The sequence below is a fragment of the Oryctolagus cuniculus genome, chromosome 19 (assembly GCF_051225735.1).
Source record: "Oryctolagus cuniculus isolate XC-2025 breed Fujian yellow rabbit chromosome 19, ASM5122573v1, whole genome shotgun sequence".
Classification (NCBI taxonomy): domain Eukaryota; kingdom Metazoa; phylum Chordata; class Mammalia; order Lagomorpha; family Leporidae; genus Oryctolagus; species Oryctolagus cuniculus.
In genome coordinates, this window is record NC_142885.1 from 12,347,292 (window position 1) to 12,367,816 (window position 20,525).

The following is a 20,525-nucleotide window of genomic DNA, read 5'->3' on the forward strand; positions in this document are numbered from 1 at the left end:
GCCGAATGTTGCGCTCTCCCTGCCACTGCCGCCAGTGCTGCCAAGAAGATGGCGTCCTGTCTCAGTCAGTTGCTGTGTAGCTCCTGCCCAAACCCAGAATGGCTCCCACCCTTTCTCAGCTGGGCAGAGGCACTGTTGTGGGGAAGTTGGCGTGAGACAGACATGCACCTCTGTGTCCACTGAGTCTGCACGCAACCGCGTGCCCCAGGGCTCAAGTGCAGACCCACCTCACACCCCCCTCCAGCTGCATCGCCGTGGGATGTAGAAGTCCTGTCTCACTTCCATCTCCAGCTGCTGCAGTCCTGTGCTGTGTCTGTGTTCACTCTGCTTGTCTGCACCCTCCACGCTGGTCCACGGCATTCCTCTTCCTCCCGTGTGATTTCCAGTGTGGTCTTCTCTCCAATTCTCCCCTGAGAGTGTAGTTGCTACACTGTTTTAGTTTTTTACTGTCTATCCCTAGCCTTGTGCAATATGTCACTCCCTAATCCGCCATCTGGGAGTCTCCCAGTGTTGAATCTTTTGGTCCTTGAATATCCTTCCATGTATTTAGCCTTTTCCTGAACCTTAACTAGCTTTGGTAATCATAATAACACTGGCATCATAGAATGATTCAGGAATTATTCTTTTTGCTCCTTCAATGTCTTGAACAAGTTTGAGAAGATTTCTTGTCCCTCTTTAACCAGACCATCAGTTCCAGAGCTTGTGTTTTTTGATGTTTTTTGAGTTTTTTGGGGGGTGGGGTGTTGGTGGTGGTGGCTCTTTAAATCATCATTTGCTAGTTAGAGGTCTTTTCAGATTTTTATTTCTTTGTAATTTAGTCTTGAGAGATTGTGTTTCTCAGAATTTGTTTCTGGTATCTTATCCAGTTTATTGGCATTCTGTTTTTCATAGTAGAATCTTATGATCCTTTTTATTTCTATAGAATTAGTAGTAAAATCACTTCTGACTTTACTAATTTGAATCTTCTCTTTTTCTCTTAGTTCATCCAGTTAAGTACTCGCTAATTTTGTCAGTCTTTTGCAAGAGTTTCTTTTTGGTTTTGTTGATTTTTTTCTATTCTCTAATTTTTTAAAAATTTCTTCTCGAGTTTATTATTTCCTTCCTTTTGCTAGCTTTGGATTTAGCTTTTTCTTATTTTTCTAGTTCCTGAAGTTTTAAACTTCGTTTTTTACTTTTTCTGATGTAAACATTTATAGCTATAAATTTCTCCCTTAGCACTGATTTTGCTGTGTCTTGTAGACTTTGGTAAGCAGTGTTTTCATTAGTCTCTAACGATTTCTGATTTCTCTAGTGATTTTTCTTTCATCCATTTGTTATTTAGGAGTGTTTTGTTTAATTTCCACAAATTTCTCAATTTTCTTTCATATATTGATTTCTAACTTCATCCCATTTGGTCATTCTATTTAAACTTAATTTGTGATGTAACATATAGTCTGTCCTTGAAAATGTCTCATGTGCACGTGAGATGAATGTGTATTTTATTGTTAAATAGAGTGTTTTCTATGTCTGTTAAACCTAGTTGGTTTATCATATTATTCAAGTGCTTAATATATTATGTCCTTTGTCTCTTGTAACCAATTTGACTTAATAGTCCATTTTGTGGCCAGCGCCACGGCTCACTAGGCTAATCCAATGCCTGCGGCGCTGGCACACCGGGTTCTAATCCCGGTCGGGGCGCCGGGATTCTGTCTCGGTTGCCCCTCTTCCAGGCCAGCTCTCTGCTGTGGCCCGGGAGGCAGTGGAGGATGGCCCAAGTGCTTGGGCCCTGCACCCCATGGGAGACCAGGAGAAGCACCTGGCTCCTGCCATCGGATCAGCGTGGTGCGCCGGCCGCAGCATGCCAGCTGTGGCGGCCATTGGAGGGTGAACCAACGGCAAAGGAAGACCTTTCTCTCTGTCTCTCTCTCTCTCTCTCTGTCCACTCTGCCTGTCAAAATAATAATAATAATAATAATAAAATAGTCCATTTTGTGTTATATTAGTACAGCCACTCCTGCAGGCTGTCTTTGGCTTCCAATTTGTAGAGATTTTTTTTCCCCCAGATCTTCCCTGTCAATCTCTTTGTCTCTTTGCATTTGAAATTAACCTTACTGATAGCAAATAATTCCATCATGTCTTTTTTTTTTTTTTTTAACCTATTCTACCAGTCTCTATCTTGATTGGAGAGTAATCACTGACAAAGGGGGCATACTTCTGTCATTTTGTTATTTGGGTTTTTTGTTTGTTTCTGCTTTTTGGTTGTTTTTTTGTTTTGTTTTGTTTTGTTTTGTGTTTTTGAGAGTTAAAAGCAAGATTTATTAGAGTCAAACACCTGCAGTCTGACTGGTGTGGAGGAAAGCTCTAAGAGGCAAAACCCGAAGGGGCTGATGGTGCTAGGGTTTTTAAGCACAATTTTGGGGAAGAAAAAAAAAAAAACTTATCAGCTTGATGCTAGGTTACAAGGCAGGGACAAAAACCCATCAAAAGACCTGATTTGCAACCTTATTTGCCTGTGTGGCTTGCTCATAACAAGTTAGTATCCCACCCTTCTAGCTGGCTTTGTGTTTGTTTTGAGCTGTTTGATTTCTATAAGCTTTGTAGTCGTTTTTGTTCCTTATTTTTTTCCATTACTGCTTAACTGATTATTTGTGTGAAATAACTTAATTACCTTCTCTGTTCCTTTTGTGTGTACTGTGTGGCTGTTTTCTTTGTGGTCACCATACGCATTACATTTAATGTTCTGTAATGGAAATAGTCTAACATGAATCTGTACCAGCTTAACTATCATAACCTAAAAACTCTACAACTTTGTACTCTGTTAAAATATCACAAAATTGCATCTATACATTTTGTGCCCCTGACACTTGAAATTATAATTGTTTTTGATGAATTTGTATCTTATATCGAGAATAAAATGTGCAATCACAAGCTAAGATTACAGCAATGCCAGCCCTCCTGATCGCTCACGTGTTTTCCTTTTCTGCAGCCTTTATTTCCTCAGGCAGGTTCAGGTTGCTGTCTCCGTCTCTTTCATTCCGACCTGCAGAGCAGATCTAGTGGACTCCCAGGCCTTGGTGTATCCGGAAATATCTTGATTTCTTCCTCACATTTAAAGGATGCTTTTCTGCCAGATAATAGATCTTGGGTTGAGAGTTGTTGTGGTTTTTTTGTCTGTTTTGTTTTTGTTTTTGTTTTTGTTTTTGTTTTAGCATCCTTCTGCCCTCTATAAAGTTGCTGATGAGAAATCTAATATGCTGATGACCTTATTGTAGATTCCTCGGATGTTATGAATTCCACTTCTCCTGCTTCTTTCAGCATTCTGTGTTTGTCTTTGGCTTTTGACACTTTGATTGATTGTGTCTTGGAATATTTTTTTTCCTAATTCATCCTACTTGGAGTTTGTTGAGCTTCTTGAAAATTTACAGATGGTCCTCGACTTGTGATGATGTGGCTTCCCGTTCTTTTGACTTTATGATGATATGAACATCCACAGATATCCATTCTGGTGTTCACTACAGTATTTAATTAATTACATGAGATGTTTAATATGCTATTACAAAACAGGCTCTGTGTTAGATGATGTTAACCAACAGTAAGCTAATGTAAGAGGGAGGTAGGGTGGCCACAGCTGTGCACCCACTGGCCAATCAGGTTAATTTTTAGAAGTGGATTAAAAGCCTGGGATACGGTGTGCCCGCCCTCTCCTTGGCCTTTTGCCAGTGTGGTGCCTGCTGCGGCACTGTGCCTCCAGGGGGCGTGACCTTGGGGCCACCTGTCCCATGCTTCCTGGCCTAGATGCTCCTCCCCATGGCTGGTTCCTGGTGCTCAGAATGAATCTAGATTTACCTCTCCTATAGATAGGTCCTCACTCTCCTGTGCATCTTTCTCACTGAATAAAAGCTTAAAAATGTTAAAAAAAATAAAAAAAGAGGTAGGTAGGGTTGTTATGATGTTTGGCAGGTTAGGAGTTTTAAGTAAATTTTATGAAATTTTCAGTTTATGAGGGATTTATCAGACTGTATCGGCATCCTAAGTAAAGGAGCATCTGTATTAATTCTCAGATTGGGGATTTTTCAACCATATTTCCTCAGATATCCTCTCTGTCCCTTTCTCTTTAAGTCCACTTATTTTTTCTTCTGTTTGCTCAAATCTGCCTTTGAATTCCCAGAATTTATTGTTTCAGTTATTGTTCTTTTTAGCTTTTTTTTTTTACCGTTTTCTCTGTAATGATATTTCCATTTTGTTTATAGACCCTTTTCTTCACTTTTTCCATGTCTTAAAGCATGTTTATGACCATTGCTTCTGCTTCTTCGTCTCATACCTGTCACCAGGTGTTTCTCAGGGTCTCTTTCTGTTGATTTATATTTTTTCCTTTGGATAAGCCGTGCTTTCTTTGTGTGCCTTATGAGGTTTCTAAGATTGTACTTGTTGCATATTAATGTTAGCCGTCACAAAACACACCAGACACCCGAGTAAGGAAAAGGGTTTACTGGGGACAACCCAGCAGACTGGAGGGGAGGGACGGAGAAGGAAAAGAGAGAGAAAGAGAGTAAAAGAGAGAGAGAGACAGAGGAGAGGAGATAGTGAGGAGAGGAGACAGAGCAGAGCAGAGAGACGAGAGGAGGAGAGGAGCCGAGAGAGAGAGAGCCAAGGGTGCCCGTGTTCAGGAACAGGGAGCAGGCAGGGCAGTGGGAGCAGCAAATCCCATTAGGATGGGGGTGGAGCTTGACCACAGAGGGTGGGCCACGTGGCCACCTGGCTTCCAGCAATGGCAGTGGAATTGGGGTATAGAGTATAGATCAAGGTGCAGATCGCGCCATAGATAAGACTGCGCCAGTTTCCTAACAGTATTTCTTTTCATTTCATCTGAAAGCCAGAGGGCCAAAGACAGAGAGAAAAACAGAGAAAAATCTTCCATCTGATGGTTCACTCCACAAATGCTCAAAACAGCCAGGGCTAGGCCAGCTGAAGCCAGGAGCACAGAACTCTGTCTGGATCTTACATGTGGAAGGCGGGGACCCAAGTACTTGGGTCATTACCTACTGCCTCCTGGGGTGCATGCTAGCAAGAAACTGGAATGGGAAACAGCTAGAACCTGATACCAGGTAATCCCATATGGGATGCCGGCATCCCCAATGGCATCTTAACGACTGCACCAAATGCCCACCCTGTTGCAATTTTCGTTTTAACTGGACCCTTATATCTAATATGGTAACTGGAAATCAGATTCTCCTTGTTCGGGGTTCAGAGTTTACTGAGGATTTTTTTTTTGTCCTTTGTTTTCTTTGTTAAGCCTGCCTCTTTGCTGGGAATCAGCCTAAGGTGTAAAACTTAAGGTCTTTTCAGGTTTTCTTAAGCTTAAACGTTTCCTTTTCCCTGGGCATACACAGTGACAATCTAATTTCCCCCTGTATATGTGGTGGTGGTGGTGGTGGTTTTTAATTATTATTTACTTTCATTTTATTTGAAAGAGAGAAAGAAAGAGATCTTCCATCTGCTGGCTCACTCCTCACAATAGCCCACAACAGCCAGGGCTGTAGCCAGGAACAGCGTCTGGATCTCCCTTGTGGGTGTAGGGACTCAAGTAATTAAGCCACTGGGATGCACGTTAGCGGGAAGCTGCATCAGAGGTAGAGTAGCGCTGATACGGGATGTGGGCATCCCAAGAGGCCGCTGAAGCCACTGCACCACGCCCTGCCCCAGTGTGGGTCATTTCCAATGTCTTAGTCTTTAATGTCTGTCTCTCAGAAGAGGGAGAAGAGAGAAGAACAGGAACAAGCTCCTGTCTTTGAAGTCACTTCAGCCAGAGGGGCGTTGGCTTGGAACAGTGAGTGGGATCGAGTGGCAGCGGCTGCCCACCCTTGTGTCTGTACCTCTGTGGTCATGGGTAGCAATCAGCGCTCAGAACACAGATCCCCCACACGAGGAAGAGAGGTTTCCTGTTCCTCATGCTGGCTCCCCCCAGTTGCAAGCAAGCTGCTCCAGGAAGATATGCCCAAGACGTGCATAAGACACAACCAAAATTAACTGCATTTTATTGTCAAGCCTTCCCCAGAAAGTTGTAAACCTTCCGTAGACTGCAGAGTTCTGAAATAGTTAGAGTAGACAAATCCTGCCAGGGTAGTTTTTGTCTGGGGGGAGCAGGTATGCCTGGTGCTTTCTATCTACTGTACCATCTTCCCAGAATGCTCTACCCTTCTGTTGGTTCAATCTACACGTAGTTGAATTCTGAAGTTGCTCAACATTGCTCTGTCCTTTTAAGCACAGTTGAGGAGCTCAGAGGCCCAGCATGGTGACACAGTGCGTTAAGCCCCAGCTTGAGACTCCCTCAGCCCGTGTTGGAGTGCCAGTTTGAGTCCTGGTTACTGCAGTTCTAATCCAGCTTCCTGCAGTGCACCTGGGAAGCCCCAAAAGCTGGCCCAGGTACTTGAGTCCTTGCCACCCATGAAGGAGATCCAGGTGGAGTTCCTGGCTCTTGGCTCCTGGCTTCAGCCTGGCCCAGCCCCAGCCATTGTGGCCATTTGTGGAGTGAGCCAGCAGATGGAGTATCCCTCTCTCTGTCACTCTGCCTTTCAAATAAATAAATCTGTAAGAAAACACACAATGCAAGGACATTCCTCTGCTCTTTCATGCAGTTAATACTGAGACATATCCATGTAAATACTACTTTTTTTTTTAAGATTTATTTATTTATTTGGAAGTCAGAGTGACAGAGAGAGGTCTTCCATCCGCTGGTTCACTCCACAACTGGCCACAACAGCCAGAGCTGCGCCTATCCGAAACCGGGAGCTAAGAGTTTCTTCCAGGTCTCCCGCATGGGTGCAGGAGCCAAAGGACTTGGGCCATCTTCCACAAATTCCCAGGCCATAGCAGAGAGCTGGGTCAGAAGTGGAGCAGCCGGGACTCAAACCATACGGGATGCCAGCACTGCAAGCGGCAGCTTTACCCGCCACACCACCGCGCCGGGCCCGTCCCAGTACTTCTTTCTTGATCCACCTTTGTTTTCCTTCTTGCAGAACTGAGTGGAAAACAGTCTTTCCCTCTCCCACCAGAACATCTTTATTTTACTCTCTCTCTTGAATACATGATTCTCAAAGTAGGAAACGCCAAACTGAGATGCTCTCCTCCTAGGACTTTGGAGACACTCTTTTCTTCTGCTATGATCTTAGGTTTTAGCATCTTTCATTCCCAGTAACATATAATTTCATTGCTTGATTTTGGAGTCTACTAATAAACTGAACAGCCAACAACACTTACAAAGTCTTTTGAATCATAAAATACCATTTTCCTCATTCCACAGGAAGAAACAGAGGCTAAAAGATTGCAAGTCTTGTCTAAGAGCGAATATTGCATGGATAGACTTCAGCCCCAAATGTTTCAAAAACAGAAAAGCTATTCTGAACTGCATTGTGTGAAGGGCCCTCAAACATGTGTCATGAAAAGACTGGGCATGGACTGCACAAACGTTTTGCACCAAAATAAACATCTTTAAATTCCCTTTTCCATTAACATTTATTTAGTTAGTTATTTAAGAGTCAGAGTTACAGAGAAAGGGAGAGACAGAGAGAGATCCTCCATCTGCTGTTCACTCCCTAGATGGCCACAATGGCTGGAGCTGGACCAGTCCTCAGCCAGGAGCCAGGAGCTTCTTCCAGGTATCTCATATGAGTGTAGGGGCCCAAGCACTTGGGCCATCTTCCACTGCTTTCCCGCCCATAACCAGGGAGTTGGATTGGAAGAGGGGGCAGCCAGGACACAAACCAGTGCCCATATGCAGTGCTGGCGCCTCAGGCAGAGGCTTAACCTGCTACACCATAGCGCCAGCCACTCCATTAACTTTTTAAAGTACCCACCGGCTCCCTCTCAGATGCTACAGAGCAGACAGACAAGAGAGGGAAAGCGCGACCTCTGTTGGAAACGGGGCAGACACCCCATCCCAGCTCACCCAGCAGCAGTCTCCTTGATCTCCAAGGTCATCCACTTTGTGAGTTTTCAAGTGTGAAACCCTGTAGGACACTGATCACAGAGTTCTCTTCCTTGGATTTACACATGTGTCATCTGTAAAGGCAATGAAAGAAGAGCTGTCATTCCCCCAAGCCCTCCCATCTTGGAATGAGAAGTGGACTGTGGGTCTCTGTTCTCTTAACAAACCTGACTGCACGTTGTCCCTTCAGTGGTACAGGTGGAGCTCGCCTGACTCCTTGTTGCTCCCAGCAGTTACTTTATAAAAATGACAGAGAAAATTGGCATTTTGGTGACAGCTCTTAGAGGATTTAGCTCTACTCCAACAAAATTGGAGATTAAGATTGAAACATGCATCTTGCTGATCACCTTGTACTCAGCAAAGGGAGCCACACTGCTTGGCACTTCACCATCACAGCCAATAGATGTACTTTGAAGTTGCTTTCTGTGCTCTCTGCCTCCTCTTACACAAAGAACACACAGCACAGTTGTCACTACTGCTTGCAAAAGCAAAATTCATAAGGTGAGAATTCGGCATGGTGGTTAAGGCACTGCTTGGGGTATCTGTATCCCCTATGGGAATCGCAGGGTTCAAGTCCCAGCTGCACTGCCAACTCCAGCTTCCTGCTAATGCACACCATAAGGAGTCAAAGGTGATGGTTCAAGTAGTTAGTTAGGTCCTTGCTACCCACGTGGAGACACCGATTGAGTGCCTGGCTTTGGCCTGGCCCAGCCACTGGCTGTTTTGAGCAGTTGGGAGAGTGAACCTGCAGATAGAAGGTTGTCTCTCTTTCCAGTCTCTGTGCCTTTCAAATAAATAAAATTACTTAATGAATTGTATTAATTCATTTTTAATTAATTATATTAATGGGAAAGTTACGGTAGCACTTTTTGTATTCCAGAACCATGGCTGTCTCAAACTGTCCCTGGTTTTTCTTTGCTGCTCCCCCTACTGTTTGGTCCATAAATATGACTATCACTTGGAAGACCTATGTGCAAAATAATAATTGAGACTAAATAACAGCCAATATGCTTTTTTTTGGTAAATCAGTGTTCTGTTTTTGTGTTATTCCATTTTGTCTGTTATACCTGGACTTTGTAATCTGGACTTGCAGTAAAGGATTAATTTGATCCCAAGAATAGGGCTGACCTTTGCCCTCAGCTTCTGGGAGTGGTCTCTAGGCAAGAGTGTCTTTGTTTAGCTGTAGGCCTGGGCCACACCAGGTAATCAGTGCCACTCACAGGATCTTAGGGCGGGAGCTTTGGGCCATGCAATATTGGCTCAGCCTGCGGAGGTTCTGGAAACTAAGGCAGACACCCGGCAGTCAGACTTGTCTGGTGACTGAGCCCCAGTACACACTGGGGATACCAGATCTCGGGTGAGTTTCCCTGGCCGGCAGCACCCATGTGTCCTGTCACACAGCACTGCTGGGAGATGTTGGCTGCGTCTGTGACGGCACAGGGATCGTATCTGGAAGCCCAGCATGTAGCTCTCTCCTACACTTGGTCCCATGTGCATCTCCCGTTGGCTGATTTTACTCTGTATCCTGATACTGTAATGAGTCATGCTGTGAGTAGAACAGCTTTCAGTGAGCCCTGGGGATCCTTCTAGGGAGTTCTCCAATCTGAAGATACTCTCAGGGATCCCTGAACGCCAGTCAGTGGCAAAAGTGAGTTTGGTCTTGGAGACCCCCATATTTTGCAAATAGATCTTGATTTACTTTTTTCAGCTATTATAAGAATTTGCTCATTTTTAAGTCTTCGGTGTGTGGAAAATGCGAGGGCTTTAAATGACTGTAACTTTCAGAGTAGCTATCATTTAGAAGCTTGGTCAACCTTCAGAGCAGGTTGAGACAGATTGATCTGGGCAGGCCAAATGACGTGAAGTTTTGTTTGCGGCATTTTGGGTTGAAAGTAGCTGTGGCTTTTAAATCAGATGTGTCCATGTGGAAGCTACAACTGAAACCAATGGAAAGTCAGTTCTTAATGTACAAAAAACAGAGGCAGCCTGCTTGCCTATAGTATCAAGAACCAGTTCAGGTAATGGGAAGAATATCTCTGACTACGGCAGTCGGAATTTTTTGGGTTTTTTTGGTTATTATTTTAGCAGAAGGGATGGAAGGAGTGTAAATAAAAGAGAGCGCTGACTTCAGAGGTCTGCATATAAAGCTTTTGGGTCACTCACATTTGCCCTGGAGCACTGTCAGGGGCTCTCCTCCGCTCTCTCTGAGTAGGGAAATCATTACTAGACAGCAGGAAGCTCCTCAGTGTGGGCATTGCCAGACTTTATCCCAAGAACAGCTGAAGTACCCCAAGATGTTCTTCTGTAACTTCGACATCATTTAAACAGAAGGAGTTTACAGAAATATTGTGCATCACTAAATCCAGGGTAAAAAATAGGCAAAATCTCTTTGCTGTCTCCCCAGAACTACTTGAGAGACATGGTTAATGTCAGCTCAGAGTTCCTAGTTTGAAAGCCCACAGCACGGGGTAATGACCATGAGCTCCTTAACACCCTCTGATCTGAAACGTTGCCCTCCCACTCCCCGAGGACATGACCTTCAGCACATTTGTGACTTAGCTTCTCCAGACTTTTGCTTCCGTTTTAAAGATGCGTGCTTGTTAGGTAGATCACACATGGCAGAGAGCTGACCACAGAGCCCAGCGGGATACCTCACAATCATTGGTCAGGGCCCCTGCCCGCCAGTCCTCTCTTCACAGTGTTTGGGGCTCAGCTTGTGAATAATGTACTTTTTTCCTTTCTTGGGTGGCTATGGTCACTTTTATTTTAGACTTCAGTTTTGTCTTAAATTCTACGTGTGAAGAGTGAAGTGTCGAAGTTTCTCCCAAAGAAAACCAGCAGTGTCTGTACCCTCTTCAGATACAAACACACCTCCTTTCCCCCTTCTCAAGCAACAACTATTGTCAGGTTTTCTGGATTGTTCTTTTGAGCTTATTTTCCACCCTGCCTCCCCCACTTTTCTTGTGTTGCTTTACTGTAGACCTACCTGGAAGGTGAGGATCAAGCTCTCTCCTGTCTTCCCCCATCATGCCCTTCCCCATTCCCGCACCCTCCCAGCAAATGTGTATTAACTTCTTGGATTGTTTGCTTTTGTAGTATTAAGACCATGGGAACACCGTCCACTTTTGAGCCTTGTGATCCGAGCAGAACGTTTTGGTTTCCCTGGAGTTGATAAATGTTTTATTGTTTTTTTTTTTTCTTTGTCTGTATTGCTGTGTTCTTCAGCTAACTCAGCTCTCAGCCACTCTGTTATCATCTGTCTCTCCTCTCAGACTTTCATATATGTTGGCTTTTCCGTCTGGTTCATCTTCTTGAAGATGGCACCTTCTAACACACCCGCCTCGATTCTTCACTCTGCCCAGTGCACAGCTGCCATCCTGACGGCTCCGTCAGCTCTCCTGGGCGAGACCCCTCACTTCTGGGATCCCGCATTTCCTCTGGACTTGCTCCCTCCTTCACATGGCACACATGCAGTAGATACCCAAGAAAAGTCACGTGGTGAATAATGTACTGCATATAGAAGTCTCCGCTGGAAATTGTTCTCCCCGTGAAGACGTAGCCACTGTCTTTCAGCTTCCGGTACAGTTGTTGACAACTCTGAAGGCATGTCAGTTCTTTTTTAAAGTGATTCTCATTTTCACTGAAACACGGAGAGACAGAGGGAGACAGATAGAGATCTCCCATCTGCTGGTTTAGTCCCCAAGTGCCCGCCACAGCCAGCGCTGGGCCAGGTTGAAGCCAGGAGCCCAGAACTCAATCTCGGCCTCCGAAATCGGTTTCAGGGACCCAAGCACTTGAGCCATTACCTGCTGCCTCCCAGGATGCACTTCAGCAGGAAGCTGGACTTGAAAGTGGAGCAGGGACTCAAATCCAGGCACTGTGATCTGGGATGCAAGTGTTGCAAAGCGTGGACCAAACTCCCACTCCTTCCTGGCATTGTCGATTAATGCATCTCTTCTCTCATTTCTTACTATCAATTATGGCTGTTTTAGTTCATTTGGTTTTTTTGTTTGTTAGTTTCTCCCTACATGGCCTCAGTTTATTCCGTTACTTTTTTTGTTTGTTTGTTTTTCTGTCTCCTTCACAGTAGTTTTCCTCGGATGCTGATGGTCACTGGTCATCTGCCCATATCTGAGGAAAACAAAGCGCGTGTTGGGAGTCCTGAGGGTGTGGCCTTGGCTTTGTCTTGGAATTATCTCACTGAGTCACCCCAACTCAGTATCCTTCCGTTCATCCTTTTGAGCTGGTCTAAAACATCTGGTTTTCCACAGCTCATGTTGCCACCAGTGATCTAGAAGCAGAAAAGAGAATACGGCTGCTCTGATCCCCTCTGTCCTCAGCTGCACCTGCTAGCCCACAATCCTTACCTCCTCTCATATTATCCTAGAATGGCCCTCCAGTCTCTTCTAGGCCGTGGGAGGGGATGCTTAGCTCTGTGTGTGTGCAAATGACCGGGGACTTGCTATTCTAACAGTTTCTCACACCAAATATAAACCTCTCTGGAATGTTTTTGGGTGGAGGGTATGAGTTTGGGGGTCTCTTCATTCCACTTCTGTAGATGACAGGTACATCCAGTTTCTGAGCCTTTGGAGAATTCTGAAGCATAAATAGGGTTGGACATGTATGTGGTTTTTCTATGTGCTTGTTTAGGATTCTGCTTTCTTAGGTCCACTAAGGTGGTTTGTACATCCATTATCTTCTCAGCCCTTAGAAGTTAGATGCTGTTCCTCCTCTCCGTATCTCCTTGTCTCTGCAGGTTATACCCATCTATCTTTTTTTGGACAGGCAGAGTTAGACAGTGAGAGAGAGACAGAGAGAAAGGTCTTCCTTCCATTGGTTCACCCCCGAAATGGCCCCTTACGGCACTGTGCCGATCCAAAGCCAGGAGCTTCTTCCTGGTCTATCATGCGGGTGCAGGGCCCAAGGACTTGGGCCATCCTCCGCTGCCTTCCCGGGCCACAGCAGAGAGCTGGACTGGAAGAGGAGCAACTGGGACAGAACCAGCGCCCCAACCGGGACTAGAACCCAGTGTGCTGGTGCCGTAGGCGGAGGATTAGCCTAGTGAGCCGCGGCGCCGGCCCACCCATCTATCTTTTCATAATGCCCTTGCCACTCCGGGGTTTCAAGAGGAAGTCAAAGTGAATGCACATATTTAATTCACCATCTTTGGCAGAATCTTTTAAAAATATTGACAATAATAAAGAACCTATGTTGTCCCTCTTCTGTTCCATGAAATTTTCCCTGAGTGCAAGATGAGAAAATAATGAGAACAAGGCCCTTGGGGAGCAGTGGCTGTTCCTGGATGGTGGAGCCCATCCGGGCAGATCTGCCTGGCGAAGCCGCAGATCCACAGCAGCCTGGCTTTATTTAGTCGGGGCTCTACCTGACTCTGCTTGTGGTGTGTTTTTGAGATCATCTGTGACCTTTTGAGTTTATTTGCAATTCTGCATAGATTTACCTCTTTTACTGTCGGATCTAAGGAATTCTCGAAGCAGGTTGACCTCACGTCTCAGGATAGCTAACCTCAAATTTTATGATTTGGGGTTTCGCTCCTCTGTTTATGCAGCTGTCTCTCAGCACTATTCATATGTCAATCATGTACAATTTTGCCCTTTTAGCCTCTGCCTTTTTCATGAAACAATTTGGCTTTTCTGAGCTGTCTGTTAACTCACGTGGTTCAGAGTGGTTGTTCTCAGAGTGGTTGACTTACAGGAGGCCTATATAGAGGCAGTTTTGTCCTTGAGGTCTGATGATTCCTGTTAATTTCAGAGTAATCTGCCACTAGGGACTAAATGTTTGCATTTCTCCTAAATCCCTCTGTTACTGTTCTAACCCCTAACGTGGTTTTATTTGGAGATGGGATTTCTAAGGAAGTAGCTAAGGTTAAATGAGGGTTTGGGGTCAGCCTTATGGGGCAGCAGGTTAAAGCCCCTGCCAGCAGCGCCGGCATCCCATATGGGTACTGGGTGGGGTCCTGGCTGCTCCACTTCTGACCCAGCTCCCTGCTGATGTGCCTGGGAGCGCAGCAGAGGATGGCCCAGGTCCTTGGGCCCCTGCACGCATGTGGGAGACCCAGAGGAGGCTCCTGGCTTGGACCTGGCCCAGCCCCAGTTGTTGGCAGCCATTTGAGGAGTGAACCAGTGTATGGAAGATCTCTCTCTCACTGTGTCTCTCTCTCACTGTGTCTCTCTCTCACTGTCTCTACCTCTCTCTGTAATGCTGCCTTTCAAATAATTAAAATAAATCTTTTTTAAAAAAGAAAGGTTAAATGAAGGTTTGAAGGGTGAGTCTTTTTTTTTTTTTAAAGATTTATTTATCGGCCGGCGCCATGGCTCAATAGGCTAATCCTCTGCCTTGCGGCACCGGCACACTGGGTTCTAGTCCCGGTCAGGGCGCCGGATTCTGTCCCGGTTGCCCCTCTTCCAGGCCAGCTCTCTGCTATGGCCTGGGAATGCAGTGGAGGATGGCCCAAGTGCTTGGGTCCTGCACCCCATGGGAGACCAGGAGAAGCACCTGGCTCCTGCCTTCGGATCAACGTGGTGCGCCGGCCGCAGCGCGCCGCCTACAGCGGCCATTGGAAGGTGAACCAACGGCAAAAGGAAGACCTTTCTCTCTGTCTCTCTCTCTCTCTCTCTCTCACTCTCACTGTCCACTCTGCCTGTCAAAAAAAAAAAAAAAAAGATTTATTTATCTATTTGAAAGTCAGAGTTACACAGAGAGAGGAGAAGCAGAGAGAGAGAGAGGTCTTCCATCCAATGGCTCACCCCAATTGGCCACAATGGCTGGAGCCACACCCATCAGGAGCCAGGAGCCAGGAGGTTCTTCTGGGTCTCCCACACGGGTGCAGGGGCCCAAGGACCGGGGCCATTTTCCACTGCTTTCCCAGGCCACAGCAGAGAGCTCCATCAGAAGTGGAGTAGCCTGTCTCGAACCGACACCCACATGGGATGCCAGCTCCCCAGGCCAGGGTGTCAACCAGCAGCATGGGCCCCTAAAGGGTGAGTCTTAATCCCCACGGGATTAGCATCCTTATAAGAAGTGACAGGACACCAGGAAACTAATTTAAGATGCCTGCACTCCATATCGGAGTGCCTGGGTTTGATACCTGGCTCCTGCTGATGTGCCCCGCGGGAGGCAGCAGTGGTAGCACAAGCAACTCTGGGTACCACCCATGTGGGAGACCAGGTTGGATTCCTGTCTTAGCCCAGCCCAGTGCCAGCCATTGCAGTGACTGGGGGAGTAAACCAATAGAGAGAGTGTGCTCGCTCACTCGCTCGCTCGCTCTGTCTCGGTCTCTCAAATAAATACATGGAAGTGTTTTACAGAGAGGGAACCACCAGAGAACTCACCTGTTCTCTTTCCTTGTGCATGGACTGAGAGAAGGCCATGTTAGGCACAGGAAGCCACAGCATCTGCCAGCCAAGAAGAGGGCCCTCACTAGGAACAGTTGGCAAGAACCTGATCGTGGACTTCCAGCCCCCAGAAGTGTGAGAAAGCAGATGTGGCTGAACCACCGGTCTGTGGCGTCTTGTTGCCGCGGCCGGCTAACAGAGAACTGCAGCTACTGGGTCTGCCCGTTTGATTGATTGATATTAGGAATCGGACTTGTTGTCATGTTTCAGATTGGGTCCCTTGTGATTATGGTGTCTGTGAAACTCAGTTCTTTCTTTTAACCCAGGTAGGGCTTTACAGCCAGAGAGACCAGGGGTTCTAGTGCACACACTTGAAACTGCATTAGAAGTTAGAAAAGCAATTTAGTGGGTTGTGACCAGCAGTTGTTTTTCAAGGAAATGTGTTGCGTATCATTTGTCGTTTCCTGTGTGTGTGTGTGTGTGTACATACAGATTGGCATATAAAAGACATTTCTTACTGTAGGTTCTGGGGAAAAAAATAGACCTGTTGCTCCAATCCCGACTTATCTTTAGTCTGTCTTAGACCACCCTCGGCCAGTGAATATTGTTAGAGTTCGAGGGACAAGGAAGGGCAGGATTATGTGCCATGGAGTCAGACCTCACACCCAGAGATCCAAACCCCCATAGGGGAGGAAACGGTGAGGGGAAGAATATGGCTTTCTCTGTCTTGTCTCTCAGCCAGCGAGGCAGTGAGCCCCGTGTGGACTCTGCGCTCCCAAAGTGCCTTGTGTGTAACTTTACTGTCTGCATGTGCTGTGTTGTTCTGTAATTACTTTTAATTTTTTTGTGACTGGACCAAGTCCGTCATTAGCACTACATAAATGTTGACAGCAGGGAAGAATAACTAGGCTTCCTTATTGGCCTCATGTTACTTACACACATGTTAATGACATGTCTGTTTCTATACTACCTGGTAAGTCACTCCCTATCCAGTCAGGTGTTGGTATTGTGTCCTCTGCCATGAATACATCAAAACACTCTATTCTGTTCTGTGGAGCCAATGACAGCAAAGTCCCACCATGCCCCCTCAAGAAGTCAAGGAACAGGTGGAATTTTTCTCATTATGTGGTCAGCTAGCTTTGTTAAGAGGTAAGGAGGAAGGGGCTAGGCCCTTGCACAGACAGCCTGCGTGGCCAGTCAGCTGTATTCACAAAACCAGCAGTCTCAGGGTGGGGTGAACCATTGTAAGGTGCTGCTCTTGGGCAGCTTTGGGTGCCGTAGACTGCAGCAGGGGAGCTGTTATGATCTAAAGCAAGTTAAAATGTCCCATAGCCAAGAATGAGAACTCTGAGGCATAAGTGGGTGTCAGTCAGACAGAGGGAAGAGCGTGGAATCATGTAAGAGGGAGATGGCTCACAGAGTCTGCAGATGCAGATTCGATATTTAGGTGCCATGTTTAGGCAATCCATAGAAGTTGGAAGAAGCCAGAACTGGATGCAGAAGGCCCATCAGTTGGGAAACCCACCCAGAAGGGCCTGTGTCGGGCAGCATCGTGCCGGGGGCGGCCAGATCATGGCGTCTGGCCACTGATGTTTGGATATGGAGGGGGCCGGGGAAGGGGAGGTCACCTTTGGCTGTGCAGTTTGAGGCCCCCTGCCTGGGAACGGCAGGGACTGATTTTTTTTTCCCTTCACAGTAGTAGAAACCCTTGGGGACAGACATCGTGGGGAGAGAAAATGAAGGCAAGAGCTGGATTTCGCATCTCGGGTTGCAGAGTTCACAGAGCCCTAGGACACCATTTCAAAGATTGGTCTCATTAAAAGAAAACTTCTCGTCATTCGGAGAGAGACTAATTGAACTTTTCCATTTCTTTAGCATTTTTCCCCTAGAAAGCTCTTAGCTATTGGATTAAAAAAAAAATCAGACTCTATTTGCGTTCGGTACATTTTAGTTTTTCAAACCAGGAGCCTGTGTGCTTTCAACATTATTTTCAGCTGGGACAGGAATTTGTTACTCAACTAGGCTCGCAGGGTTCATCAAGGATTTTAGAAAAGGCAGTGGCGTAACAGAAATACTGTTTATGAGTCAGGTATTAGTTATACATTGACACAAATGAATTCCAAACAGATGCTTTGAACCAAAAGCCCTAACAGTTCAATTACTGTTTCCTTCAGCGCCTCCTCAACTTTCTTTCTGTTCTCTTCATTCCAGGTCATTATTCCACAGTGACTTTTGAGAAGCAATTTCCTTAAGAGAGTACAAATTGGATTATTCTCCTTTATTGAATTGAAATTCTTAACAAGGCTTTCCGCACTAATGAGATATTGTGTCCACATTAGACTAAAAAGGCTAGTTTGAGTCATTTAGTTAGCATTGCAGAATTACAAGTCATTGATTAAGGCTTTACTAATAACTCAAGCAAGGCTTCGTAACAAAAAGGCTTCCAGTAGGTGCTGCGACCACAGCCGTGAAAATTCATGCCAGATAAACAGCAACAGCTGCAGGAAGTAGAATTAGCTTGACCATCCACATGCAGTGACACTGAATGATTTAACCCTGCTGCCTACGATGAACTTGACCTCCTTATGCAATGATTGGATCTCCCAGGCCTGGCATGGCAGTGGGCCGGAGGGAAAAGATACCCGTCCCTTGAAGTACAGATTGCTTTGATAGGAACCCTTTTTTGGCACATGCAAGAGTTTTACTTCACAAGACAGAAAAAACCAGACTCGTTTGTAATGATTGTGCTGAGTGTTTTCCCCCACGGCTGCTGTTACTCCCGACCTGACAAGTCCTTTTCTCTCCAGTTTAAGGTTGACGGAGAATGGTGGACGTGGATCGACTACGGCCGCTTCCAGGAGCTCATCCAGGCGTATGAAGACAGCGGTGGGTCAGAGACTTTCAGCGCCCAGGATTACATGGCAAAAACGCCACAGTGGGCGTTGTTCGGTGCCAGCGAAAGAGGCTTTGATCCCAAGGACACGAGATACCAGAGGAAGAACAAACCCAAGGCGATTTCCGGCTGTTGAGCTTGTCTTCAGGATCTAAAGGATAAAAGCCCGACGGCCCACGAGGTGCTTGGGCTGTGTGATTTTCCCAAGGATAAATGCTATTGTTTCCTGTAGTTGCGACACGAGCCGCATACCTGGGTAGGAGAGGTGGCTTCCACACCGTGGGCGCCTGACACTCATCTCCAGTATTTCTTAGCCGAACTCAGCTCCTTTCCTGGTTTTGTTTCTCAGAGGGAAATCAGTTTTTAGGAGGAAGTAGACAGTCACCACAAGGATTTAACTAACAGTTTTAAACTCTATTCCAGGAAGACTTCCTGAAGCGCCGTTCACGATAGTGTTGTACAGGAATGAGGAGCTGAGCCTCTGCCTGTGCCTGTGCCTGTGCCTCTGCCTCTGCCTCTTCCTCTGCCTCTTCCTCTTCCTCTTCCTCTTCCTCTTCCTGGGATGTTGGCTTCTTGTGGAACAGCCACTGAGCATTGAATTGGAGCGCTCTTAGCTACACGTGCCTGCTCCCAAAGAGAGGAGCCCAACCCCTTCTTACATCGTAAGACAACAGCCCCTGGAAAAAAATTTAAGTCCTCACAGTTTTCCATTACTTTTCAGTACTGTGTCCATGACTTTGAATTTTTGCTTCTGACCCTTTTTTATGATATCACTCGGCTCTAAAACTGAGCTAGCTGGCACCCGTTCCCATGCAGATCCCCTTAGAAGGTAATACAGGGGCTGGATCCCCGCACGCGGTCCCCTGTGCAGGAGGAGCTGCCACACCGTGGCACTGAGCAGTGAGCCTCAGGAACGCACTTGACTGAGGGGCCCGAGTGCTTTCCATTGGAACGACCACTGTCCTGGCCTCGTCCCAGGACACAGAACCCACAGCTGTCCACCCTCTTTCACTCCCGGAGCCCTCGCTGCCCTGGACCAGCTTGCCTTTAGGATTCCAGTCTTTCCTCATTGCAAATACTGTTGTCAATCCCGCCCCCCCACCAAGTTGTCAAAGTTATTTTAAAACTCCTTTAAAACTGAGTTAATAAAACAATCTTTTGTAAAGACTTGGAGCATGAGTTCCCTGTGAGAGCTTCCAGCCCCAGAATTCCAAACCTCAACAGACCCACCTGCTCTGACGAATCAGCAGTTTCATGCCACCTTCTGTGGTGTGCAGAGGTGAAATGCAGTGGTGATGTATCTCCCAGCCGGACTGAAAACGAGCAACATATCTGTCTCCAAGTGGCAAAGTCAAAGGGAAACTATAGGAAATACCAACAGCTTTCCTCCCCATAATTCACGCCATTCCCACCGTTTCACTTCTGATACCAGATGTGCGGGGGTTTGCCCTACTCCCACCAAGCCCTGGCTGCTCCCCTTCCAATCCAGTGCCCTACTAGTGCACCTGTGAGGCAAGGGTGATGGCCCAAGAACATGGGCCCTGCCACCCATGTGGGAGACTCAGATGGAGTTACTGGCTCCTGGCTTCCTCTTTGGCCCAGACCTGGCTGCTGGGGTCATCTGGGAAATGAACCAGCTGATGGAAGGGGTCGCTCTCACCTCACTCTGCCTTTGGAATAAATAGGTGGATCTTTTTAAAAATGACAAAATGGGCCGGCGCCACGGCTCACTAGGCTAATCCTCCGCCTTGCGGCGCCGGCACCCCGGGTTCTAGTCCCGGTTGGGGCGCCGGATTCTGTCCCGGTTGCCCCTCTTCCAGGCCAGCTCTCTGCTGTGGCCCGGGAGTGCAGTGGAGGATGGCCCAAGTGCTTGGGCCCTGCACTCCACGGGAGACCAGGAGAAGCACCTGGCTCCTGCCATCAGATCAGTGCGGTGCGCCGGCCGCGGCGGCCATTGGAGAGTGAACCAACGGCAAAAGGAAGACCTTTCTCTCTGTCTCTCTCTCTCTCTCCACTCTGCCTGTCAAAAAAAAAAAAAAAAGACAAAATAACATTTTTATTTCCAATGAAAAAAAATTTGGAGATTAAATAAATGATAGATGATTCTAACATTCAATGACAATTAGCCAAACAGGTGACCATAGTTAAGGAATTTTAGAAAGAAATAACTACTAAGGGAAAGTCGCTTTATAAGATATTTAAATATATTCCCTAAATAATTAAAATGAAACGAAATCAATTTCCAGAAGGCAGAGGGGGAAACCACAGTGCGCTCACTCCCTCTAAAATTAAAATGTGGGCAGGACAACTATAATCA

At 46.4% G+C, this 20,525-nt stretch overlaps 1 protein-coding gene across 6 annotated transcripts in view; it reads left to right on the forward strand.

Annotated features, from left to right (window-relative positions):
* The window catches only part of LOC100354908 (S-adenosyl-L-methionine-dependent tRNA 4-demethylwyosine synthase TYW1), a 221,291-nt gene extending 201,904 nt beyond the window's left edge, over positions 1–19,387 (forward strand). For all 6 annotated transcript variants that reach the window (XR_016225592.1, XR_011384574.2, XR_016225593.1 and 3 more), the window contains one exon: positions 18,123–19,387. Coding sequence is in view for 3 of the 6 variants with exons in the window: in XM_070064497.2 (XP_069920598.2) it covers positions 18,123–18,344 (222 nt within the window). In the remaining 3 variants the exon portion in view is untranslated. The remainder of the gene's footprint in view (positions 1–18,122) is intronic.
* Positions 19,388–20,525: the final 1,138 nt, after the last annotated feature.